General features: G+C 45.7%; 1 protein-coding gene across 2 annotated transcripts in view; it reads left to right on the top strand.

The window, feature by feature from the left end:
• EPAS1 (endothelial PAS domain protein 1) overlaps positions 1-26431 on the top strand; it is an 89339-nt gene that overhangs the window by 45838 nt on the left and 17070 nt on the right. For both annotated transcript variants that reach the window (XM_001147219.7, XM_054677824.2), the window contains 5 exons: positions 3755-3945; positions 13062-13213; positions 13635-13719; positions 17510-17628; positions 17757-17962. In XM_001147219.7, coding sequence (XP_001147219.1) covers positions 3755-3945; positions 13062-13213; positions 13635-13719; positions 17510-17628; positions 17757-17962 — 753 coding nt within the window. The remainder of the gene's footprint in view (positions 1-3754; positions 3946-13061; positions 13214-13634; positions 13720-17509; positions 17629-17756; positions 17963-26431) is intronic.

Raw genomic sequence — 26431 nt, 5'->3', positions numbered from 1 at the left:
ACTCCCAGCACTACTGTGACGGGCACCTGTGTCTGCTAAGGCCCACAGCACTTAGTCCCTTCTTCCCCTGCCGACCCCATCTGAACTCTGATGCTGGTTCTTAGTCCTACTCTTAACATTCCAGGTGTTCTCCTAAGGTGAATGGGTGCTCACTTAAAGACATGAGGCTCCCCTCATGAAATTTTTGTCACTGTATTTAAAAAAGTATTAGCCCTTCTTCCCAAAGTATGTGTGAGCATCCAGGTTGTGGGAAAGTATCAACACAGCACAGGGAACATCAAAGTTGTACAGTAAATGATAGTTTCCTTGCTGCCAATGGAAAAACTGTTGATCTTGGACCCAGAAGAACTAGGTTTGAGACAGTGTTTTTAGCAAATTATTTAATCTCTCTAAATCTCCACATCCTCATCTATTAAATGGAGATGATAGTTTCTATCTCTCAGGGTTGTGAGAATCAAATGAGATAACACATGTTAAGAAGAAGTGCTTTCTGTAAAGGCATTATTATTTGTCCTTTTAGGTTCAGCTGAAATCCCACCTCCCTGACTTTTGAACCAAGAGGCTGCCTAAGATTCTCAATCTTCCTTTTTCTGGAAGTTAAGGTGTTGCTGTTTCTTTATTTCTTGCCAAAGCCACTATCTCCTACAGTTAAGCAGTGAAAAGAGTATTCGCCTAGGAAGAGCAGGGGTCTAGCCCTAGCTCTGCCACTGATTAGCTGGATTGCTCTAGGCAAGTAACTTACCTGCTCAAGTGTCTGTTTCCAGATCTGTGAAAGGGGAACAGTGACAGTAACTGTCTTGCCTACCTCACTTGGTTGCAAGGATGGAATTAGATAGGGATCCCCTGTGTGTTTCCGGACTTCTAAGTGTCTGCTCACTGACTATAAACCCTTAAACGGCTTATGTAGGCGTTGGCTTTGTGACATTGGGCAAATGACATATTATGTCTGAGCATCAGTTTCCACATCTCTACATTGCGTAAACAATACCTACTTTATTTTGTTGTTAGGAAGAGTATAATGAACTAATATATGAAAGGTTCTTGATACAGCACAAGGCACAAAAAGCACAGCAAGACTCATATATCAGATGCCATTGTCAGAGCATTGACTCCAGATTGCCATTTCCCTACCTGGCTTTTCCTCTCTGCCTCTTCTTCGAGGAAGGGGCCAATGGCAGAGGGAAGCTTTGTGCATGCAGATATTGGCGTTAATGCCATAGCCTGTGCTGGGATTGCTTTTTCTTCAGGATGGCTTCCCTTGTCCCCTGATGACGAGGTTATGTGTTGATGATGCTTTTGTTGGAGAGCACAAGGGTTAGTGCTAGAGAATGAAATCCAGCATCTTTCACCTGACCCTCCTGATCCAAAGGCATGATGTGTGCGGTTTCAGCATCCTGCCCTCTTCCCATCTTCCTTTCCTGTGCCAGAATACTTGCAATTCTTTAACTTTTTCTCCACAATCAGGTCAGGATTAAAATGCAAGTGGGAGGGACTAATATAAAAACTGCCACTAAAGGTCTAATCAGGGCAAGTCCTGAGAAGGTGGGGAAAGGGGTGTGCAGGGGTAGGTGTCCTGAAGGTTGGAAGTCAGGGAGAGAGGGAAACAGAGATTAGATAAAGGAAGCAGAGAAGGGAGACATGACAAGAAAAATAGTTTCACTCATTTCACAATTTTTCTGAAGGTTCTTCTTGACCATCAACAGCTGTTGGACAATTCATCCTTTAATCCGAGTATATGATGCTTAATCCATCCACAGAGCTGGATAGTCTGTCTTTTTAAATGAAGTATGTTGTAAAATCAAAACAGTGCTTCTGCCCCAAATCTTGAGGGATTTGAGAGGCATGCTCACATTCCATGAATCCCAAAATACAGATTTTCTGTCCAAATAACAGGCTGCAAAGCCAAACAAAAGGAAAAGCAGCCTTTGGAATCTCAGATGGCAGGACAGAACAAGCCAGCTAGAGCTGATTGGATTGAGGCCTTGAAACCTATGAACTGCGCTGGATGCTTTTTTATTTTATCTTATTTTTATTTTTATAGAGACGGGGTCTCACTATATTGCCCGGGCTGGTCTTGAACTCCTGGGCCCAGGTGATTCTCCCATCTGGGACTAGAGGTCCAAATACTACCATGCCTGGCTTAGATGCTTTTTAAAAAAATAAAAAACATACTTGTTTCTTTATTAAATACGCAATATAGGTTATTTATAGAAACACAAGAAAATACAGATAAGCATTACAAAGCAAAACAAAAACCAGAAAAACTTCCTGTAACCTCACTACCCTGCAACTGCTAACATTTTTGAGTAGAAGGAGACAGGACAGTCATTGGTGGTTAAGTGCCATGATTCTGGGGCCCACCTTCCCAGTGCAAAGCCTGACTTCCCCATTTACCTGCTGGAGGCCACAGGTAAATTACTTGGCCTCTATGGGGCAGTTTCCTCATATGTAAATTAGGTATAATAATAATAATAATAATAATAATGCCTACTTCCAAGGGCAGTTGTGTGAGTTTAAATAAGCCAAGGTAGTACTGCTTAAAACAGTCCTTGTAAGCACTATGTCTGTGATACCTATAATAATAGTTATTATACATCTAGCCTTTCTCCTATATAATTTATAGGAAGTATTATGTATAATACATTTCTGTGAAAATAGAATTGTCCTGTACTGTTTTGTAACTTTTTAACTCTCATGATTGTCTTTTCATGGCCATCTTTTTAATTAGTGTCAGCTAACATTGATTGCTTACAGTTGGAACAGGCTTAGTGCTAAAGATTTTACATAAATTATCACATTTAGTCCTCACAGTTAACTCTGTAGGGTAAGCACTATTGTTACCATTTTACAGATGAGGAGACTGAGGCTAAGCAGTTTAAATGATTTATTTACAGAGCTAACAAGCAGAGAAGTTAGAACTCCAATCTAAACATTCTGGCTTTTAAATATGCCTGTATTAGAACTTGCCATGGACTTTATAAGAAAGTCCAGGATTTCTTTAGGACTTCTAAAAGAGGCAGGCTTCAGTGCGTGTCATCTTTCCTTCCATCCTGCAGCAAAGAGGAGAATGAGGCTGAGACAGCCTGGCAACCTATGCTGGGAGGGCTTAGAGAGAAAATGTTTGTGCCCACTCCTTTTTAATCCTTGACAGAATGCACGTTGGTACTCTAGACTGTTGGGTGTTTGGCTAACTGTTCTGGGGCTGTAATGGCATTTTCAGTTTTTACTGTGGAAATCACTTTCTGGTATGAAGCGGGATCTAGGGTTCAGTACTACTCTTGATTTTTTCTGATTGTGTCTTATGCAGAAAAAGAACCTTAAAGCAGTTTTTTAATCTTGTTCTCCAGAGCCCTTGACAAAGCCATCTGAGCCACTGATCATAGCTTCCTTACCCTTCTCTTTCCATCCCTGGACATTCACCCCTATCCCCAGATATTCCAGGGCTAGGTCCCAGGCATTGGTAGTTAATTTAATCAGCCAGTCTTTGCCCAGACTCCACCCATGTAAAGCCCTGTTCTGGCCTCCACAGGGAATGCAAGAGGAGGACTTTGGTTGCGAAGACACCAACACACACAAAAGCAGAGCTAACAATACGAAGCAGGTTGTGTGTGGCTCAGACAACTGGTGTGAGCCCAGATCAGTCTAGTAGGGGAGTGTGGCTGCACTGTGGGTTGGGGCCATGGGGATGTCCTGGCCAGAGGTATGATAGGCTGACAGTAACCTTTCCGGGACTAACCCCTTCTTCTCCACTTAGGAGTAGCTCGGAGAGGAGGAAGGAGAAGTCCCGGGATGCTGCGCGGTGCCGGCGGAGCAAGGAGACGGAGGTGTTCTATGAGCTGGCCCATGAGCTGCCTCTGCCCCACAGTGTGAGCTCCCATCTGGACAAGGCCTCCATCATGCGACTGGCAATCAGCTTCCTGCGAACACACAAGCTCCTCTCCTCAGGTAAGGCCAGCAGGCTCCCCTAGGCTGGGCAGATGCCAGCCTTACCAGCATGTTCCTATATGCAGGGGACCCTTCTGCTGCCAGAGCTGGAAAGTCACCCCACTACAGAACTTTCACCCACAGAAACACCATCATGAGTGATTTATTCCTTCATGTTAAACATCTCCCTTCCAGCAGTGACCTTCACCGTGAATCCAGCTGTGAGAGGAGGGCAGGGACAGGACCAGGGAAGAACATGGGCACCCAGAGGCTGTGGAGAACACGGGCTGGGAGAACCAAGGACGGCTTTTGCTGACTTCTCAATTTGTTGCCATCTGGCCATAAGACCCATCCTCCACACTAGATTGAGTCCGTAGGAAGCATTCTAATCCTTAACTTCCAGTGCCTTCTCCAGAACAGCAAGAAGGTGTGCCCAGATGATCTTTTCCCTCTGAGAAGCCAGTTAGGCCAAGTAAATCATTTAGTCTCTCTGAACATTGGTTTCCTCGTGTATAAAATGGGGTTAAACATACTTCTTGCCCAGGGTGTCGGTGAGAATGGACTGAAATGATGTCCATAAAGCACCTGGCCTGGCTGAGCTCACTCACACTGGGGAGTCCTTGACATCACCCCTCCCCAGGAAAATAACTGGTTCTCCCCTCCCTAGTACCTCTGCAACTCCAAAGTTCACAAAACATTTGCTTTTTCTCAGTTACATTCTTCAAGAAACCATTTCCTATGCGTCCTGACCAGAAACAGGTGTCTTGAGTAGTCTTCTGGTTTCAGATCCTAGGTGACATTCTCATCAGGGGTGTCAGTTCTGTAAGGACGCTGGGCAACGTGTTGTGCTCCTCCCCGCCTGGTCTGGTGCCACAGGTGGGGACAGTGTCTGACGGGTGAGCATGAGGGAGGCACTCAGGGAGGGAAGGTTCTTTTGTGGTTGTTTTTCAGTTTTCCGGAGTAAGCCTGGTGCCTTGGAGACGGTGGATTCCGCCATCCTGTTATGAAGTGGCTATTCTGGGAAAGAGGGAATCCAGTGTGAGGCTGGGAGGCCAGACCAGAATGTACTATTCTGGTCCCTGTAGTACAGGAAGGATATGGGGGACAGACTTTCAGAAAATAGGACGACAGCTCAGTGGGCCTGGGGTTGGAGGGCTAGGCCTAAAGTGGCGAAATGTGCAGACAAGAGCAGGAGAGCCAAGGGGGAAGATATGCTCTATAAATACTTTCAAAGAACAATGCAAGACAGTGGCAGATACATGATCCTAGATGCTGCAAAGAGAGAACAGTGGGCTGAGCCCTGGCAAGGCTTGGATTGCTGGATATAAGAAAGGCTGGGAGACTCCATCACAGGGCATTTGTGTACCCCTCCCTTTAAAAAGGCTTGTCTTCCTAGATAACTGAGGGCCAAGTTGGCTAATGTTGCAATCATCTTTACATATAAAGAGTAGACAGTGGAGGATTTAATGACTGGATGGAGGCCCCTTCCCCACAGTGAGAACCCTCTCCCCTGCTTTCCTGCTGTGGTACTTGAGATTTTGCTCTTAGACATTAATTCCTTTGGATTAATCATTGCTTCTTTCATCACCACTCCAATTCCTCCACCCACACAAAGCCCCAGAAGGGGTAATACAGGTTGAGTATCCCTTATCCGAAATGCTTGGGAGCAGAAGTGCTTTTGATTTTTTAATTTTTTTCAGATTTTGGAATACTTGCATTGTATTTATCAGTTGAGCATCCCTAACCCAAAAATCTGAAATTTGAAATGGTCCAATGAGCATTTCCTTTGAATGTTGTGTTGGATTTTGGAGCATTTCAGATTTCAGGTTTTCAGATTAGGGACAGTCAACCTGTATATTAATTGTACAACGCCTCTGACTAAATTTGGACTCGTTGTGTTTCTCCTTATTTCACAGATAAGTGAAGCACAGACAGGTTAAGATTGCTCAAAGTCACACATTTAGCACATGGTGAACCTGCACCTGGAATTCAAGTCCTTTTGAATTTTGGTCCATGGGAAAACAGACATGGGACAGCAAGAGCATTTTGTAAACCTGGTCAGGCAAAGATGCTGACAAGGGCTGGGGTATGGGGTGTGGGGGAAGGGAGAAGGTAGGGGAACAAAGGTCAACAGAGGCAGCTGGGGGCCAGCGTGATGGGGAGGAGGTCCTCACACATTCAGAGAGTTGTCCTGTCCTTCCCCCTAGTGCAGGGCTTCGTTTTGCATGCTTGCCCTCCTGAGCCTGGCTGTCCGTCTCAGTGGTTCAAAGGTTGGCCTGGAAAAGGCCACGAGTTAGGCTGGGCTCTCTGAGCACATCTACCTGTGTGTGTTCTGGTGTGAGCCCTCGTGTGCTGATGGGAACCCCTGTGTGCTAAACACACCCACAGAGATAGGACCAGAGTGGCCACAGTGGGACATCCCATATCTATCCCATCTCCGGAGCCTATTGAAAGTTGTGGGCACAAACTTGCCTGCCCTCTGGCTGGGCTCGGCCCTAGACCAGCTAGAGCCCTTAGCCTGTCAGCTCTGGTCCTCTCTGTCCCAAGGAAAGAAGTGAAGGAAAAGGATAAAAAGTTTCTACTTTTGGCCATGTGGTCCTGGTGTCCTTGAAGGAGAAGTTCTCACCGAACGAGCACAGCCCAGGGAGGAGGAGATGGTTTCTCAGCACCCGCTTTTCTCTGACTTCTCTCCCAGGCTCCTGCCACACATTCTCTAGACTGATTGTTAAATTATTTTCAGAAATTGTAAGACAAGATCTTTTTCTTTCTAAATCGTATTTTGCTTTTCCAACACATGTAGCGTTATGAAGAGGAGTACAGGATTTGTGGGCAGATAGACCTGCATTGGAATCTTAGTTTGGCTGCCTTCTTTCTCTGCAATGTCGTAAAAATTTCTCTTTGAGCTTTAGTTTCCTCATCCGCACAAAGGGAATAATGGTGCTTACCCTGCAATGTTATTTGGGGATTGAGATAATAGATATAAAAGGCCTTATCCTCTAGCCTGCCACATATTAAGCTCTCAATAAGTTATAGCTTAGAAATAAAAATTATTATGAACAAATATATTGATTTATATTAAATATAGGCTTCTGGAGAAATGACGTAAAAGAAAACCCAATGTAAATTCTTACTATCCTCTAACCTACTTTCTAGCAATTTCTATCAAAATGCAGAGTCGTCAGACTTTTCCAAGGCAAAACAACCCACACATTCATTATTTAAGCATTTCTAACAAAGGTGAGTACCAATTTTGGCTCACTTTATAATAGGAAATAGCTGGTTGCATACCTCAAAGTTCAAAAGGCTAAAAAATACCAGGTTTTTCTTTAGAAAAGTTTCTCTTTACTTAGTAACACGTTTCCCTTTGATTTTCACAGTAGGCTGTTCTGTGTGGGAATGTTGGAGAGGAAACCTCAACGTTGAGAAATTCAGGCTGTGGGTCTGGGCTGCTGATTGAGATTCGTATCACAGGAAGCAAACTGAAACAATAGCTTTATGATATTAGCTTCCACGCTGGGCTGAGGACAGAACACACTCTTACAGGAACATTGGTGGAAATGCCACTTGATTGTCTTAAATCCTCTTTCAAGATGAGCCCCACAAACCATGAGCGAATCAGGGTCAACTCTGCATTCTGAGGGCATTAAACCGCAGTGAATATACAAAATTTGCTTTTCATTGTAAAACTGAATTTTGGGCTTGCCCAAACTCATACATGGCGAAATCAAATTCATTTCCGTGGACCTGGAGATCAGCATGAAGCAAGGTTTCTAAAGAGAAGTGTCAGTTGCATTATGGATTCATCATCATTTGCTTAGCGAAGACATCAGTTATAACAAGAGATTATATTTTCCTGATCTCTAGACTACTAAGGGAAGGATATTAAAATGTGAGACAAGTGATTTTAAAGTTTTTAAGGCTTGATATGACCTTTCCATGCAGGAAAAGTGGGACAAAGAAAGAATTGTGGAGGCAGATATATGTTCTGGTACCCTCTCACACCCCACTTTCAGACTTCTTTTCCCAGGCTTTCACTCCTACCTCCACCCCTTTGTCCCACCCACTCCAAATCAAGGCCTTTTTCTGTCCTGTTTGGAAAGAACTCAATAAGCTGATTCATGTGAGGATGTTAATGGGTGAGAGCAGCTAATATACAGTCTCTTCTAGAGATACTGACTTTGTTCAGATCATTCCTTTAACTTAAACTAAAAAGTCTGGTCAGTCAACAGGTGTTTGCTGAACCCAGTCCTGTACTACATCAAGGGTAATACAGAGAGGCAAGATAGGATAGTAAGATATATGCAAAGAACAAAGGCATGAATCTCTCCTAGTGGACTTTCAGGACTCTCAGGGAGCCCAGGAAGATCAGGAAGGACACAGTGCCTTCTGTCAAAGGCATCAGAGGAGCCCAGGCTTGCTAATGGTGGCATTTAAAGGTACGGCTAAGGATCCAGTAAGCGATCCCAGAATGATTTCCCTGTGGCTTGACTGGCACTGCTCTTGCAGTCTGCACATCCGGGAGGGCGGGGATTGAGGGGCCAGGCTGTGGGTCAGGTGGAGGGGAGGAATCAGTTTAGGCAGAGCCTTAGAAGGAAGGCCCCTGTGGTGGTCACAAAGTGGTAACTGCCAAGCACATCTGAACCAGGAAGACCCCATCAGAATGGCTTTAAGAACAGTCAGAGCAGTCCTGGAACTTCTCGGAGCAGGAAACAAGAGGCAAAGTGACCTTGGTGGAATAAAATTGCAGCCAGCATTCTGACCAGCAGCTCCGTGGGGCAGCCTCGTCTCTGAGACCACTCAGGAGGCTCTGCTCTGCCACTCTGCCTGCTCTCTCCCAATGCACAGCCCCTGCTGCCCAGGAAGTCCCACCCCACGTGGGCGGTGCTGCCTGAAGGAAATGAGCGTTGCTCCGGAAAAAGTGCTCCAAAACCTCAGCCCGCGCATATCCTGGCTGTGGGGAGTCATCAAAGCCTGTTTACCGGGGCTATTTTTAGCATTAAAGAATCTTGTTATGCTCCCCAGGACGGGCATGCACTGTCTCAGCAGAGCACCTCTGGTTTTAATGAGCCATCTCTCGTCTTTGGGGTCAGACCCTGAAGGGTCCTCGGAAGCAAGTAACTGAGATCTGGAGCCCAGGATGATTTACAGACCCAGTTGGTGGCTTATTGAGCACCTACTCTGGGCTCCTCACTTTGTTCTGACCAAGAGTTGATGCTGGATTGTTGCATCACCTTACAGCAGTTTATCTGTCTTCCCCACCAGTCTGTCGATTCCGAGGGAAGGAATTGCTCTTACACCTTTCAGTATCCCTGATTCTCCTTAAGACAGGACTGAGCACACAGTAAGTGACACTTCTGGACAGATTACCTTGTGCCTAGCATAAAGCAGACATGAACACAGTAGAAACTTAATAATGGTGTAGGGAATGAGTGCATTTTTCCATGTAACACTGAGTAGGATATTAATGGTACATCAGGGAAGACACGATGTTCATAGGGGAAGGGGCAGAAGGGTCTTCAGCAGATTTGTGACATGAGCCTCCACGGTGAGGGGCTACCTCCTGGCTCCCCAGTTTTCACTCTCAGCTCCAAGCTGGGAGTGACCTGGCCAGGTTCCTTCAGAAGCTCCCAGGAGAACAAGCAGGTGCTGTGAGGGCAACTAGTTCCACAGAGGGAAGAGACCCTGTCCCAGCCCTGCCGTCACAGGGTCCCTGGGGCCAACCTGCTGGCTTCCTGGTCCTGCAGCCATTGTGACCTCAGTCCCAAGACATTCTGTTACCCTTCATGGCCCTAGATTGCCCCTCTCCCTCCCGGAGGCCAGCTGACCCGATGCTGCTATAGCCAATTTCGCCACCTCCTGGAAGCAAATGCACTGGGCATGGGTGGAAACCAGTTTGGCTGTGTTGGAACTGTTAAAAACAGGAAATTTTAAGCAGGACTATTTCCTCTGGGACTAGTTAACCCAAATAGGGTTGTCTTGGGATTACTTCACATTTTGAAGTCAGCGTTACCACTGAGATCAAAGAAATTGAAGAGAAAATATCTTCTCGGTTGGCTAGAAACCACAGGGTTGGCCTCTGTGTATCTATAGAAGGTGGTCACCTATCTGGTGTGATTGAAGTGGCGCTGAAAACCTCTCCTCACTCATCTCCAAAATAAGTCACCACCTGCCAGCACAGGGTAATTAAGGTCACTCGTAGGATCTTTGAGTTGAGGCCATAGCTCTCAGCATGTGGTCCTATGAGTAGCAGGGTCAGCATCACCTGGGAACTTTTTAGAAAAACAGATTCTCAGTTCTACTGAACCAGGAACCCAGCGGGGGCCCATACAGGGCCAGCTTCATGGGCATGCAGCACAGGCAGTCTTAGAGGGCGCCACACTTAGAAGGTTCTCAGGCTTGGTTTAATTTTTCCAATGAGAGGTCTCACATTTTTATTTTGCACTGGGCCACGCAAATTATGTAGCAGTGCTGGTCTCAGAAATGTTTCTTTCAGCCTGGCCTATAGATGATTCTGATGCATACTCAAATTTGAAAGCACTGAGTTAAGTCATTTTCTCCCCTAAAGCCCCTGTTCAAATGAAGATTTTAGCTGGGAAAGCTAACATTCAGAGTGGCATCGCCCACACCTGGGACATTGCATCATCACTTCAGCGGGCTGATGAGCTGGCAGAGAACAGGTGTATCAGCAGAAACCCCAAGCAGGGATCAGGTGTGCGTATGTGTATGGTGTAAGGTCATTCCCATGACCTGTGGTTCTCCCCTCTCCAGGCTAGCCGCCTGAACCAGGGTGTGGAGAGGAAAGAATTTCCCTTGTTTCACCATTTTAGCAGAACAGAGGGAAAGCCATCGGGGCATTACTCTGTACAACCCAACTCTTGGCTCTGAAGCCTTGCCCATCCCTGGACAGGACCCACTGTGATCCTCTGCAAAAGGCATCTGTGACTCTGGCGTGTTCTCTGATCCTGTGTCCTGAAAGATAGCTGGTCCCCTTTGCCTTCACTGAAGCCTCTTGGTAGGAAGATCTTGTAATGTGGATTTGTTCTTCTTGAGGAATAACAGCAGGTAACCCAAAGCTTAAATTTAGAGGCTCGAGGAAAAAGATAAAAGAGAATCCCAGTTCCCTTGCAGAAAGGCCCTTGAATGACATTTCACAGCATTGATGTGTCCCTGGTCAAGTGGCCCATAAATTGAATTGCATTCTACATTCCTTAGAATAGTCTCCATTTGAAAGACTCCTTTTAGTTCAGTGAATATTAATGTTTGCAAGTGACATATTACTCTCATCCCCTTGTTCTGTAAATCAAGTGAGGCATATTTTGATTGATGTTTGCACTGGATAAATACAAATTTTCATAAGTAAATGTCTTCGGAGTTAAATAATGAACTAGGAGAAGAGGGCTGAAATAAAGTCTGTGGTTTGTGTATAACAACCAAAGGCCTGGGGCCTAAGAGGTTTTTTTTGGTCTGGGACAAGAGCCGAGTCTATATTTTTCAGATAGCAGAGGTATACTAGATAGGGCAGGATACTCAAAGTTGGGTGGTTCGGGGTGGAAGTTTTCCTAGGCTGCACCCAGCAACCACCTGTACAGCCTGCTGAGAATGCAGTTGCCTGCTCACTCTGTTTTGCACCTCTGGGCTTCACTGTCTCCAAACCATTCTGTATGCCATTGCCAGACTAATCTCCCCAAAGCAGTGCTTTGAGATGCACTCCTCTGATCACATTTGCTTGATATGTGAGGCCCCTCCAGGACACTGGGCCTGCCTCACCAGCCCAATCTCTGCGACTGGGAAATGGATTCTCTTCTTCAGCCAGATGGGCCTCTCTTCAGTCCTAGGACTGAAGCTTGTTCCAGGTGTTTTCCAGTGTTCACACAATCCCATCTGGTTCAGAAGGCCCTTCTTTCATTCCACAGAGTGAAATCTGTTTTTTCTAAGACTCTTCAAATCTTCTTTGGAACAGTTAGTTGTCTGTGATCACCCCAAAGCGACCCCCTCGTCCTCTGACCCATCTACACTTTTCCTTGGGAGCTCTTCCCATCTACACTTTTCCTTGGAAGCTCTTCCCATCTACACTTTTCCTTGGGAGCCCAGCTATGACACCCTTGAACTTTTATTTAGCTTTGCATCTCTGAGTGCTACATATTCCTCACCTGGGATCTGAGCAATTTGAGGGTAGTGTATGTCTTGGAGCAGAAAGAAGAAAGAATTTACTGTTGTTATAGTTTTAGGCACTTTACGTACTTATCCTTACAATTCAGAGATGGAAATTGTTATTCCCATTTAGCTGATAAGGAAAGTGATATCCAAAGAGGTTGTTACTTATCCAGAGTCATAGCCTAATAGGAGGCTGATCTAGGAATAGAACCTGTGTTTAACTCCAAAGCCTATGAATGGTTGAGTGTGGCTTCTGGATTCAGCTGTCAAAGCTTGCTAGCTTTGCAGTCTTTATACCTTTGGACAAATGGCTTAACCTCTCTACACTTCATCTGTAAAATGAGATTAAGAATAGTATCTACCTCGTAGGTCACTGTGAAGATTACATAGCATGCTTAGTGCAGTACCTTTCATGTAGTAATTGCAGTATATATTAGCAGCTAAAATTTGTTCCTACTACTACGACTACCATTATATTCAGGCATACTTTGATTGATGTTTGCACTGGATAAATACAGATTTTCATAAGTAAATGTCTTTGGAGATAAATAATGAACTAGGAGAAGAGGGCTGAAATAAAGTCTATGGTCTGTGTATAACAACCAAAGGCCTGCGGCCTAAAAGGTTTTTTTGGTCTGGGACAAGAGCTGAGTCTATAGGCTGTACAGGTGGTTGCTGGGGGCAGCCTGGGAAAACTTCCACCCCGAACCACTCACACAGCAGCTCCTACTGCTCTCATTACTAGTGCCAGAAGTACTGTTGTCACAACAAGCACACTGTCCTCGCAGCTCCCGTCAGAGTGTCCTCTGTGCAGTGGTGCCTGCTGCCAGGCGGAGGCAGACATTCAGATGGTCGGCAGTATGCGTTTCCAGAAAAGTCCACCCAATGCCTTTGCACCATCCCTGGCAAATGCCTATCTGTGCCAGTCACATCTGTTTTCACTCCACATTCATGCAAGCTGTCCCACCCCTCTCTCTTTCCAGTTTGCTCTGAAAACGAGTCCGAAGCCGAAGCTGACCAGCAGATGGACAACTTGTACCTGAAAGCCTTGGAGGGTTTCATTGCCGTGGTGACCCAAGATGGCGACATGATCTTTCTGTCAGAAAACATCAGCAAGTTCATGGGACTTACACAGGTGACACCCTCCTCTATCTCTTTCAAAAGAAGAAATGTTTCCATTTGGGGGTAGAAATGAGTGGAAGGTGCTAGCCACAATCCCAGTTGACCTCTCCGTGCAAATGCCCACGGTGACCCTCGCTGACCTCAGGCCACACGCCTCAGGCCACACTCCCACCCCCAAGCATTGGGTTTGGCTTTGCTCATGTCCATCCTGGTAGACAGCTCTCTACTGACTCATTAACAGACCAAGTCTCTGTCATCATCAGTAGTCCCCAATTACATCTTTCTGTCTGTGGACCTGACACTGGACTGGGATTACGAGAAAACCCAATTCAGTCTCCTCCCTGCCTCCAAATCTGGAAGGTGGCTCAGCTTACTCTTGGAGTCTTTTACTTCACTGTTAGGAATAATGATGCCTAACCTTGTTTTTGAAACAGGTGGAGCTAACAGGACATAGTATCTTTGACTTCACTCATCCCTGCGACCATGAGGAGATTCGTGAGAACCTGAGTCTCAAAAATGGTATCCTTAATTGTGTTTACTTCCTTCTTGCCCCCACTGGGTGGGAATCTGCCTCCCCTTTGTCTACGAGTATAAGGGAGATAGCTCATGGCCCTTGTGATGCAGGAAAAATGGATGTCCTTAAAAAATTTAAGTATGTAGCCTGTGAGATGAGATTGGGGCATTGAGAGGATCCAGTACTCAGAAATATCTCCTGCTGGCCCTGCATGGTGCCTGGTGTCCCACTACTAGGGGACACCTTTGGGTTAGGACACTGTCTCTAGGAGGTTTCATCACCCGAGTCAAGCATCTCTGCCAAATGACACCAGCCAAACCAGTGAGGAATTAGTCTGTGCCAAAGTGCTTATGGTAACTACTGTAGTTATCTATTGCTGTGTAACAAACCACCTATAACATAGGGCTTTGATGATTATCTCCCAGGGTTCAGTGGGTGGGTCTTGTACTCCATGTGATGTCAGCTGGGCTGCAGTCATCTGGGGGCCGGACTAGGCTGGGGTGATCAGGATAGCTCACACCCGTCTGGGACCTTGTGGCAGGTGGCTGGAACCCTGGACTCAGTTGGCATGCTGGGACAACAGGACTGTTCTCTCACTCTGTGGAGACTCAGAGACTCTCCCTCTCCATATGGTGTCTCTAGGGTAGCCAGACATCTTATGTGGCAGTTTAGGGCTCCCAGAAGCACTAAAGTGGAAGCTGCCAGGCCTTCTGAAGGCTTTGTCCCCAGATTGGCAGAGCATCACTTCTGCCCCATCTTGTTGGTTAGAGCATGTTACAGGCCAGCCCTGGCTCACTGTGGGAGGAAACTACATGAAGCCGTGAGTGTCAAAAGGCATGGCTTGTTGGAGCTACTTTTGGAGAAGAGCTACCACAGGAAATGGTAACCTGATGAGACATAGGTCAAGGTTTTGATGGAGAAGAGGTTTAAAAAGATCTAGCATTCAGGACCTTACCCATGGGGATACCCAGCAGGTGCCAGCAGATGAGAGGACCCACACAGGCAGAAAGCAGGTTGCAATGGCAGTGGAGCTTCCTGTCTTGTAACTGTGGCCATTCAACAAAGGCATGAATAGGGACATTGTTAAGAGGACTGAAGCTTTGGTCAGAATTGGGGCTTAATGACTGTCAAGGTCCCTTCCAAACCTGAGATTCTGTCACTGGTCTGGGGAGATTCTGTGCATGTCTAGATGTCCTCTTTAACAACCTCACCTGTCACTGCCATGGGGCTTGTGCCTGTCTAGCCTGAATAACAGAGGCAGTGAGGCTAAGCCTACAAGGTTTGGCTCTTATTACCACACACGCTGCAAAAACAGACACTTCATTGGCTCACCTCCACCCTGTTACAGACTGAGCCTGCAGTCCACATTTGGGCCTGCAAAGTACGGAATTACAACCACCTCCTCTTCTACCACTGCCACAGCTCCCTCACCCAGCTCCTCTGCTCTCTCATCTGCAGGCCTTAGACCACCTGGGTCCTAGGGTACACTGGCAGAGAGCACCCTGTAGGCTGCTCAGTGTCTTGTCTGGTTCTGTGGGGAAAGGGCTACCAGACTTTCTAAAGCTCTCTAAAAAGAGGATTCATGTTCTGAATGGGTAGGTGCTTGAAGCCTGAGAAAGCCTGAGAAAACCAAAGACTGATTTCTTCTGTACTCCAGAAACCCTTTGGCCTTTGGGTTCTTAGTGTCAGTTCAGCCACTGACCATAGTCTGAGTTTGAGTCTGTGACCAGAAGCAAGTGCCCTACTTCTGTGTTCCTCAGTCTTTCTTTTCAAATTGATGGTATTGGACTAGGCAAAGGCGACAACCTTTCAGTTCTCAAGTGCCATGATTCACAGCCAAGCGACCTCTAATTATCTGAGTAGAACTTTAGATCTCTTGATCTGCATATTGAGGGCTTGGGATCAGTCAAACTCAATGAATCAGCAAATCTTCACTGAAGGTGCCAGCCTGTGGGTGGACTTGTGATCTAGACCTAAAGGGTTAGTGTGAGTTCCTAGAGGAAAAGAAAGCCATGAGGCAGATTGTGGAAGGCTTTGAAGGCCAGGTGGAGGGCCTTGAACTTTATTCCATAGACAATGGGGAGCTATTGAGGGTTTCTGTGCAGGGGTGGAGTGATCTGTGTGGAGCAGTGTTTAGAAAGAATGATCAAGGCCAGGCACGGTGGCTCACGCCTGTAATCCCGGGACTTTCGGAGGCTGAGGTGGGTGGATCACGAGATCAAGAGATCGAGACCATCCTGGCCAACATGGTGAAACCCCGTCTCTACCAAAATTACAAAAATTAGCTGGGCGTGGTGGCGCGTGCCTGTAGTCCCAGCTACTTGGGAGGCTGAGGCAGGAGAATCACTTGAACCCAGGAGGCAGAGGTTGCAGTGAGCCGAGATCACGCCACTGCACTCCAGCCTGGCGACAGAGCGAGATTCTGTCTCAAAAAAAAAAAAAAAAAAAGATCAAATGTCAGCATGGGGAGAATCCAGAGGTTACCAAGTTAAGAGGCCTCAATAATACCCCAGCAACAGCCACAAATGAATCCCTCCAGCCCCCTTACACCCCACAACTGGTCTGGTCCTGGTGGTGGGGCCAGATCCGAAGATACAGGTATATCTCATTGTATGCTAACCCCACCTCTGAAAATTAAAATGGTAAGAATCATAATTTGGTATGGGAGAAATGGTTTTATAATCGTGATGAAGGAATGTTCTCTCTTTTTTAAAAAAATTCACTATTCAATCTGTTACTGAGTGGGGTCCCCTAAGGATGTTGAAGTTTTGTTCAAGGGTGCCACAGTTCCTTTGACACATAACTCTTCAGGAATATGTCAGTCAAGGTCCTCTGGAAGTTTAAGTGCAGGGGCTGGTGACTGTTCCTGGAGGAAGGAGTGTGACTATTCGAAACAAGGCTCTAGATTGTTCTATGATGCTGGGTAGGGGGCAGGATTATATCTTTGAAAGTAGGTACCAGAGATGGTGGTGTAGGCAGGATTTAGACACAGACAAGTGGGATTCAGCTGGCACTCTTCATTACTTTGTTTTACAAAAAGTGGAAAATGGTTCTGAATCGGTAGGCTGTTTGGCAACTATAAGGAAGGAAGCTATATTGCTGGTCTTGGTGATTTAATTTTTGCTGAGAGGATATGATCCAGGTTGAGTTAATCCATAAAGTGGACTTGCTCACCAAGTCCACTGTAAGGAGATTCGTACCAGAGGTCTCTCTAGAGCCTTGATACATATGTCACTTCAGGGACAAAGCTAATGGCATGGTATCCTGCCCCATTGCAGTTTGCAAATGGGGTACAGGAGGGGTTAAATTCCTCTTGAGAGACAGGTTATAAAGGAAAGACGGGAGTGTCTGAGAGACATTTCTAACCTGTGAGGAAGGCTTACACCCTTGGAGTAACTGTGGCCTCACTCAGACCGTCCCTTGGAATTTCTGCGAGAAGACCTGGGCCTGCCCCAGGAAAGGGTGGCTGAGTTAGTGGCTGATAGGCAGTCGTTGTGTCGCTGCTCTGAAGGCACCACTGACCATGTTCCAGATGCAATGGGAAATCAAATGATAGAGCAGCTCCTACCTTGTGGGAGTTTATGCTCCAGTTGAGGAGATAAGCTTGAGAGTGGGAACCATTAGTTCACAGGCCATGATGGAGCTCAGTGTTGATGGCAGACCACAGGTGCTAAGAGAGCAGATATTTGGAAAATATAAACAATAGGCTGCCAAGAAAAACTGCAGCTGGGCCCCTCTCATGAATATCCATATAAAACTGACTTCAGCTGGTTCTTCCCATCCTTCCACATCCAGGCTCTGGTTTTGGGAAAAAAAGCAAAGACATGTCCACAGAGCGGGACTTCTTCATGAGGATGAAGTGCACGGTCACCAACAGAGGCCGTACTGTCAACCTCAAGTCAGCCACCTGGAAGGTAGGGCAACATCAGGCCTGGGTTGGAGTCCCAGGTGTACGGTAACGGCGGTGCAGGGGATGCCTAAGGCCCTACCCCCACCCCCAGCACTCTCGGCTCCATGTCTGACCCTTCCACGCCTGTCTCAGGTCTTGCACTGCACGGGCCAGGTGAAAGTCTACAACAACTGCCCTCCTCACAATAGTCTGTGTGGCTACAAGGAGCCCCTGCTGTCCTGCCTCATCATCATGTGTGAACCAATCCAGCACCCATCCCACATGGACATCCCCCTGGATAGCAAGACCTTCCTGAGCCGCCACAGCATGGACATGAAGTTCACCTACTGTGATGACAGGTAGGGGGCCATGAGTGTGTATGCTGTGGGCAGAGATGGGTCTTACCTGTGTGTGTGGGGAGTTGTGCCTGTATTAAAGGTGTGGAACTGAACATAGACGTGGTATTGCCGGGTGCATGTTCGTGGACCTGTGCCACTGTTTCATTGCATCAATGCCCCTCAGAGGTTCCCGGTACTGTATTTGGTGGTCTCCCATTGACAGAGCCTCAGGGTCCATCTGCAGAGCTTTCCTGGTGTGCAACTCTTCTCATCATTGTGGTGTGAACATATTTCTCCATACGTGTATCAGGCTCCTGAGGAAATTCTCAAGGCAGTCTTCTGCCCCAGGAGAAAGAGTCTAGAGACTTCCATCTGTACTCCTGCTTCAGAGGCCAGTAAGGAGCATCACCTTCTGCCCTGGAGACTGACCCTCTTCCATTACTGACTGAGCCTTTCCCTCCGCCTTGTTCCTTCCTGCATGCAACTCCATTCCGGCCAGTGTCCCGCCATTTTGAAGAAGATGAAGGTAGCTGAGCCAGATGCTAACCCCCCAGTGCCAGGCCCAGTGTCTCTTAGGAGCCACAGTAGTGATTAAGAGCATGGGCTTCAGGACTAGATGGCTTAGGTTCAAATTTAGTAATAAATGTTCAGTGTTAGCTCTTATTATCACCTTTATTAGAGTTGTTGAAAGAGTGCCTAAGACTGCTTATGCATGTCATGCCATCTCTGGTTCTTAGCTCATTTAGAAGATTGAAGCAGGTGGGGAAGAGGCTGGGGTTGTCATAGGAGGGAGTATTTAGATACCCTACAGCTCCTAACTCCCCCACCAGCCCTGCCTCTGGGACTCTGGAGCCTGATGATGGGAGGTAGGAGGAGGAAGATGGGGAGAACAGATGCCCGGAGCAATGGCCGGCCCCAGGGAGGGAAGGAAATGCAGAAGACTGGGCCCAGGGTAGGCCTGGCTTGAGTAAGCGCCACTGCGGCTTGCTGAGCAGCACACCCCGGATGTGCCCTTCCTGGCAGAGATCTCCCTGCCTGACCTCAGCTTTCTGCAGCATCTAGAGCCGCCATGTGTCCCAGGGTGACAGTTCCTGTGGCAGCTCTTTGCCACCCCAAACTCTTTGCCACTCTTCTTTCATCTTCTAGGGTTTCTCCTCAGGAAACCCTGAGATCTCAGTTTCCCCTTCTCCAAAATAGAGATAACACTTTCTAACCTGTTTCATGGGGTCACTGTAAAATGAGATAATGGCTGTGCAAGCACTTTGAGAAGTCCAGACACCACAACCCATGTGAGGCTTCTTGTTATTGCTTATATCTTACTTCCTGTCCTTGGCCTCCTCCAAAGCAAAATCTTCCACCAAACTCAAGGAGCTGAAACCACTTCTGAAGGCAGTTAGTGGCTGGGGGGCAGGAAGAGGAAGAATCTGACCCCCAGATCAGCAAGAATCTGCCTTGTCTTCCTCAGCCAGCAGGAAACCATGGAACCCCAGGAAAAAAAGCTCCTGCTCAGCCTCCCCCAGGCCTACCCACTTTTCTCTTATCAGCTGGACATCCCAAGGGCATCTGGTTTCTTCATGGGAGGGACCCTCCTCTCCAGGATGGGGTTTCTCTCCTCTGATTCCAGACTGGCCTGGTGTTGGTTGGTCGCCCCTTCTTAGAGTTGGCCACCACTTGTGGCACAATTTCAGAACTTTTGTAAAAGTATCCTTGAGTCATTCCTGTCCTTCAGTTCTGACCACAGTAGGGCCAGGATTCACAGCCTTTGGAGCTAGTGGGTAGTTATATAAGTAGAAAGAAATGCTCTAACCTCATAGGGAGAAAATGTCATGCATGAAGCCTTCCGTCCTGGAACTTCGACACAGTCACCATTTATTGTAATTGTTAGTGGTGGTGGTGGTGGTGGTGGTGGTGGTGGTGGTGGTGGTGGTGGTGGTGGTGATGGTGGTGGTGATGATGATAATGATGGTGGTTCAAGAAGAAGATTGCCCTTTTAGTGACAGGCAGTGCAGGAATCCATGTTATAGGTAAGGTTATTTATCAGATGCAGTCTTTGTATTCAGGTGAACATTCTGGGCAGAAGACACAGCTTTGTGTACCTCAGTAGTCTTGTGAGATAACATGGACAATCCCAGTGCATAGCCCCTGTGTCACTGGCTTTGAGGTGAAGTGGCTCAAGCCGACCTAGCCATATAGCCTGGGAGCATATATAGTGCTGGGGATGATGAAAGTCAGATACGTGCTTCACCCTGGTGAGTGAAGCACATCCGTAACATAACTCCATAAGCACTGGGAAAACCCTACTGTCCTAGAAAATAACTTGGCATCCCTAGATAATAGAAAAGAGATTTTTTTTAAGCTTAAGATTTTGATCCTTGTTACAGTGAGAAGAAATCTTCTGGAAGGGGTAATTCAGCGTTATCCTTTATTCATTATCTTGGTTTAAATGAGTTTCAGGTAATTTTCTGAAGGTACTAACCTTTGGACAAAAGAAGAGGGGGAGAAACACAAGGAATTGGATGTCTAAATGTGGCTGGAGAGGAAATGTACATAGAAAGGGGAAAGATGCTGTGCTGACTTCTTAGTTTGGCTCAGGGCTGGTAGGCAGAGTAGCTTCTGGCTTAAAGGAAGTATCAAGCCTCGTGATTTAGGGCTTTGTGACTCATAATGTAGAGGGTGATATTGCTTATAAGTTCTGCGAGACACACTGCATTTTCAGCAAAATCTTGCCTTTCAAGAAACCTAATTACATGGCCCCAAGTCTGAATTCAGTGGTGCTGGAGAGCTGCATGTAGAAGCATTTAAAGACATAGAATGCTGTGTCACACAGAAGTTGTGTTTAACCGATTAGCAGATTAGTTAACAAGGGCACAGACATGGCTTAGACAGTTGATGAAGTGACTATTTTAAGTCCTTAATCCCTAAGTGTTATATCTTAATTGCTTTGATGAGGCCTGAGATATTTTTGGTTTTGGTAGCTTGTTTTGTTTTCACTCTTTGTGGTGGGATGGGGAGAAGCATATGCACATGCACACATATATACACTCTCCGCCTCAATTCCCCTTTAGAGACAAATCCTGCAAAAACCAATGCCTGTCCATGATACCTAATGGGGTGAGGGGTTCTCCATTTTAATCAGGAAATTCACTAGGTTTAATGACATCTGAGACACACAAGGTGCTGTGATTCCCACAAAGGGGATTGTTTTCCTACAAGAAAAGTCAGAATCTGAAGAAAATGTATGGCAGTTAGAATCCACAAAATCAATTTTGAAGCAGTTTGGTACTTGTCTTAGATATACTGAGACCACAGACACAATCAAGCAAAAAAAGAAAAAGGGTCATTGAGAAAAAGATGAAAACCGACAGGAAAGAAGGGAGAGAAAAGACAACTCTAATTTTACATTGAACTCTCAGGTCAAATCAGTTGAATCTGAAACAACCTATTCTGAAACATCTGAAATAGAATAAAGGAATACAGATGGTTCAAAATGCATTTGTCCTCCTGTTAATGAGGGATCAGAGTACCATATTAAGTCCTGCATTAATTATTTTTAAAATAGTAAATACTTTTAAAAGTAAATTTCATAACAATTCATGTCGGTCACATTTATGTACCTATGGTCAACTGCTCTAGACAAGGGGAGCAAGTTGAGTAGCAGGGTAAAAGAAAAATATCCTGATTATTAATGGAATTAATGATCTCTTCTTCATTTACGACTCAAACATAGGCAATATACTCTGTTTCCCGAAATACTGAGCAACCAGTTACGAACTGTCATTTACTGTGCATCTGCTATGTAACGGTGTGCCAGAGACCATTACATCAAAGTAAAAGAGATGATTCCTGATCTTCAGGAGTTGAGAGTTTGAGACATAAGCCATTTAATGAAACCACAGTGAATGGTACAAAATACAACATTCCATTTACCCAAAAGGAAGACAAAAGTTGTTCCCAAGTAGTTTAACTTTAAAATAGGGTGGTTCTTAAATTCATGTGGAGGTGCCATCTAGTGGTGAAAGAGGTAACTGTGAAGGAAGCCAAGCCCTCAGGGAGATAGAGGCCAAGCCTTTCTAATTATCATATAATCCTACTGCGATTTTGACAGTTGTAGGAGTCTTCCTGTATCTTAGAAATAAATTATAAAACCAAATTATGTGGATAGGAGCAGTATCACCAGGGGAAGAGGTTTCAAAATTACAGTAAAAATTTCAAATCAACAAAGAGGGTCATACAATTTTTACAGGTAAAGAACTTTAGGGCAACCCTGTTTTGTCATTGGATTTAGGGAACATAGGACATATTAATATCAGGAGTTACAGTTTAATAAAGATGCCTACATTCCAAGTTCTGTGGATAAATTTATGGTGAATTGTTTTTCTACAAAGAAGTTGAGAATAAGTAAAAATGGTAAAAGTGAGGGAAAGGTTGAGGATCCTAAAGATAATGTCAGTAAGGAGAACTATAAAGAGCCATTAAGTGGTAAAACACACACACAACCTTCCTATGTATACACTTACCCCTACAGGTACCCTGTAACACTCCACAGACATGATAGCAATGGATTTCCCGTTAATTACAGAGCTGGTTGTATAGATTTCATATAACCATGTAGTATTTGAGGACAACACAAGGCTTAAGTACTGTTTAAAGCAAACAAAATCTAGATGAAAATATATTAAAACCAACCGAAGGCACTGAAATCTGAGTTAGTGAACAGCGTAGATATTAGTAAGGAAACGCAGTGTCAAAGCTTATAAGCACATATAGAAACCAAAATGAGATAAATCACGGGGTGCTGAGGAGAGGTGATGGGCAGAGTGTGGAAGAAAAGCAAGCCGACTTGAAGTATTTATTAGCAGATACATTCTTTGGAAAACAAATAGGTGGTTACAAAGTGCTTAAAACTTTCATCCTCTTAAACAGTTTAAATACTCTCTCACCATCTTGCTTACATGATTAATTTACCTAGCAAATCCTTTACTCGTGTAGGGAACAGGGGTAAAAACTGCAGCCAGATCTTGGCGTGACTCCAGGCGGTGGCATCTGAAGTCAGGCACCGTGGCGCTGCACCGCACGTGGACGGGTGCTGGCGATTACACGCGGGGAAGAAGAGCGAGCCTTCTCAGGCCTGTGAGTGGATTTCTTTCTGCCACTTGAGGTGGCAGCACTCACGCTGTAGCCAAGAGAATAATTTTTTTGCGAGCACTCTGCTGTAGGTGGTGTATTTTGCATAGAGCTTCTAAACAGTTTTGAGAGTAAAGAGCAATGAATCATTCATTTTACATTTTGAAGGCACATCTCACTCTGAAGTCCAGTGCTCAGAGAGCTGACCCACATATTTACTTGGGGTAACACCAACTTCAGAATTTAACAACCCCCTTTAAAGCTGTATTTTCTATATCCTTTCATCCTTCCTCTGCCTCCTTGTGGCTGACGATCTATCTGCATCTCTCTCCTCACTGCATCCTTGGTCTGCTGTTTTTTGACTTTATTATTTAAAAGTATCCTCTGTTCTTATGTTTGAAATCTGGTGAATTAAGTCCTTGTACATTTCTCTCTTCTCTTAGAACAGCCCTACTGAGTTGACTTTTAAATTTACGGGTGACCTCAAACTGATTTTCTTTTTCCCAGTGAGTCAGGGGTCCTTAATTAGAAAGAAAGAAAAAAAAAATAGTTCCCTGGCCCCTGATGGAGAGAGCAGATGAACTTGTGTTATCACAGCCCAGCTCGGAAGGCTTGTCTGGAGCCTGGGGGAAATGAGCGGGGAAGGCCCTTGTGTGCCGTAGGAGCGACCTTATAAACAAGCTCGGTTCATTAACCTCCCCACTGGCGTCTACGTGCCTGCACATGGGGGCGAATGACCATGAGCTTTAAGTTGGGGTTTCCTGGCTTTGTGAAGTTTGACAACTCAAATGTTCTTCAATTGTGTTTGGGATGTGGTGTATTTCCCAGTTTTTATAGTAGTCTGTTTAAAGGAATGAAGAAAGACATTAAATATTTATTTTAGTTGACAAGATAAATGAAAGCTGCTACTGGGAAGATATCTGGCAGTTCTGAAATCTAGGTTTGTTTTTCCACTTCCAAAACATGCCCATTGTATGCCTTTGAATGGATGATACATTAATTAGATAAACATTTTATTATGAGGCAGATTATAATAAACATCAACTTTGAACATTTTAATTTAAAGATTCTAATCTCGAAAGGAAATTTAATTCCTTCAGAGAGTAGTAGAAAGACATCTTTCCTAGAATGCCAGTAGACTCATTTTGGAGGGTCTCTAGAAAATTCTAGACCTGCCCAGGAACAGAAGCAGTTTATCTGGCAAGTCAGTGAGCCTGTAGATGGCCAGACCATTGTTAGCAGGGCTCACTCATGCAGTTCTAGTTCCCAGGCTAAGCTTGAAAGTCATCCGACCCAGCAGCGAAGCCAGTTGATCGTAGGACCAGCACTGTTCTGTCTCCTTGTTCCCCCCAGTCTCCACCTTTGCCAAGGTGTACTTGGGCGCCAGCCCCAGGGTTAGGTTGCCAGATAATGTATCCATTGCTAATGAGTTCAGAGACCTCTCTGCTCAGGGCCAAGCGACGGGACAGATCCTTCTGCTCTGAGACTGGCTGGCTGGCACAAATGAGCTGCTAGGATCTCACTGGAGAAATCTCCACTGGGCTGAATCAGCTGAGACCTAAGCTTCTCAGCCCTGTTGAGCTGCTCCTTGTTTGACAAAGGCTTTAACCCCCAAATTCTCACCCAAGCAGAGAACTTGCCTCTTCTCTGCCCACTTCAAAACCAGATGACTTACAGAATGAAGAAAGGATGGATAGACTATCATGACAGGTTCTGTGTGTGTGTGTGCGTGTGTGTGTGTGCGCGCGCGCGCATGTATGTGCACACACATTGAGACAGTTAATCATATTATTCTAGAAAGAAAAGTAGATCCTTAGTGCCCAGGTTCCTTAGCAGTGCTGGGATAAACAGGTGTCTGTTTGTACCGTAGGTTCAAAGAGAAAATCAATCTACTGGTCAGCTGTTGAGGTTTTTACTAAGCACCCGTTATAGAGGAAGCAAAAGGAGAAAGTGGTCCCTGAGTTCAGGGGTTGACAGCCTAGGATGTGAGGAGACAAATGCATAATTTTCTGTAATATTGTGCATACTCCTTAGGACTTCATGAGAGACGTTGTGCTGGAGGAATTGGAGAGGGCTCTGTGGAGAAGATGAGGCTTTAGCTGGTCCTGGAGGTGTCAGGGCTTGGAGAAGAGGGGAGAAGAGAAGGCATAAAGCTTCTGCAGCAAGAATGAGTTTTCCAGGCATGGGGAACTGAGGGGAGAGGGGTCTTCCATGACAGAGGGTACATAACATTTTACAGATGAGTTGAAAATCAAATTGCTCAAAAGATGGAGAGTAGGTTCTGGGGGGACTTGGAAGTTAGGCAGCATTTACTGTTGGTGTGGTTGGCAAAAGTGAAAGCTGTAGATACTTAAATAAGAGTATGGCAGGTTGCAAGTAGTATTTTAGGGCAATTTGGTCTGACAGATGTATGCAAGTTGACCTGTTTGGGGGGTGGGTTTAGAGCAGAGACAGGAAATGAGGAGCCACTGCTTCTGCTTTCCTCTCCGTGTTATTGATCCCCTACAAGGATAAATTACAGGACTGTATCCAGTAGTCATGCCTTCTGAAGTAGAGTTGTAATAATGAGACTGTGGCATCACTTCTAACTTGTGATAGGCCAAGTAAACAAGACAGTGAAGCCATTATTTAAAGTCTGAGAGAGAACCAAGATTTTGAGAGATAATATGGAGGTATTATATAGCCTAGGATAGGACATGATATTGGGTAAAGCGGCCAACCTGGTGGTTCTTAGGCAGGGCTTTGTTTATTTTAGTGATTCCAGCACAGAACAAAGGGTCCTAAGAATGTTAAGTGATTCTTCATGGTTCTCCACATTTGCCCTTTCCTCTGCCCACTTCCCATCAAAACCAGATACCTTACAGAATGAAGAAAGGGACACTGAAATGACAGCCAGTGGTGTCATCTCAGAGCTGCCTGTTAGAGTATAATAAGGCATATTTCTATGACTATGATTTAATATTTCTTCCTCTCACCACCTCCTTGCCTCCCTCGTTTCCTTGAAATGTGAGGCACAAGTAGAAAGTGTCCGAGGGCACCTGAGGTCACAGGCAGGACCTGCAGAAAAGTGAAGGTTTAAGCACAGACGGGTTCTGCCTGCCTGGACTCCCTCTCACATGCTGGTTGACACAGAGACAAAGGTGGCTCTACCTGGGGCCACATAATTTTCATGTTTCATTTATACTGCCTTCTACTAGAATGAGCTTGATGTAGCAACTGGAGGCCCCAGTTTTCATTCTTGCTCTGTCCCTGGACACCTGTGTAGGCATCGAGCAAATTGTCTGCCCTTCCTGGATGTCTACTCCCTCATCTGCAAAAACTTGGGGTGAGCCCCTTCCAGTGGTTCTTGGAGAACAGACATATGTG

Source organism: Pan troglodytes, chromosome 12, assembly GCF_028858775.2.
Source record: "Pan troglodytes isolate AG18354 chromosome 12, NHGRI_mPanTro3-v2.0_pri, whole genome shotgun sequence".
Lineage (NCBI taxonomy): Eukaryota > Metazoa > Chordata > Mammalia > Primates > Hominidae > Pan > Pan troglodytes.
The sequence above is the reverse complement of the archived record's forward strand: the minus strand, read 5'-3'. Positions and strand labels throughout refer to the sequence as shown.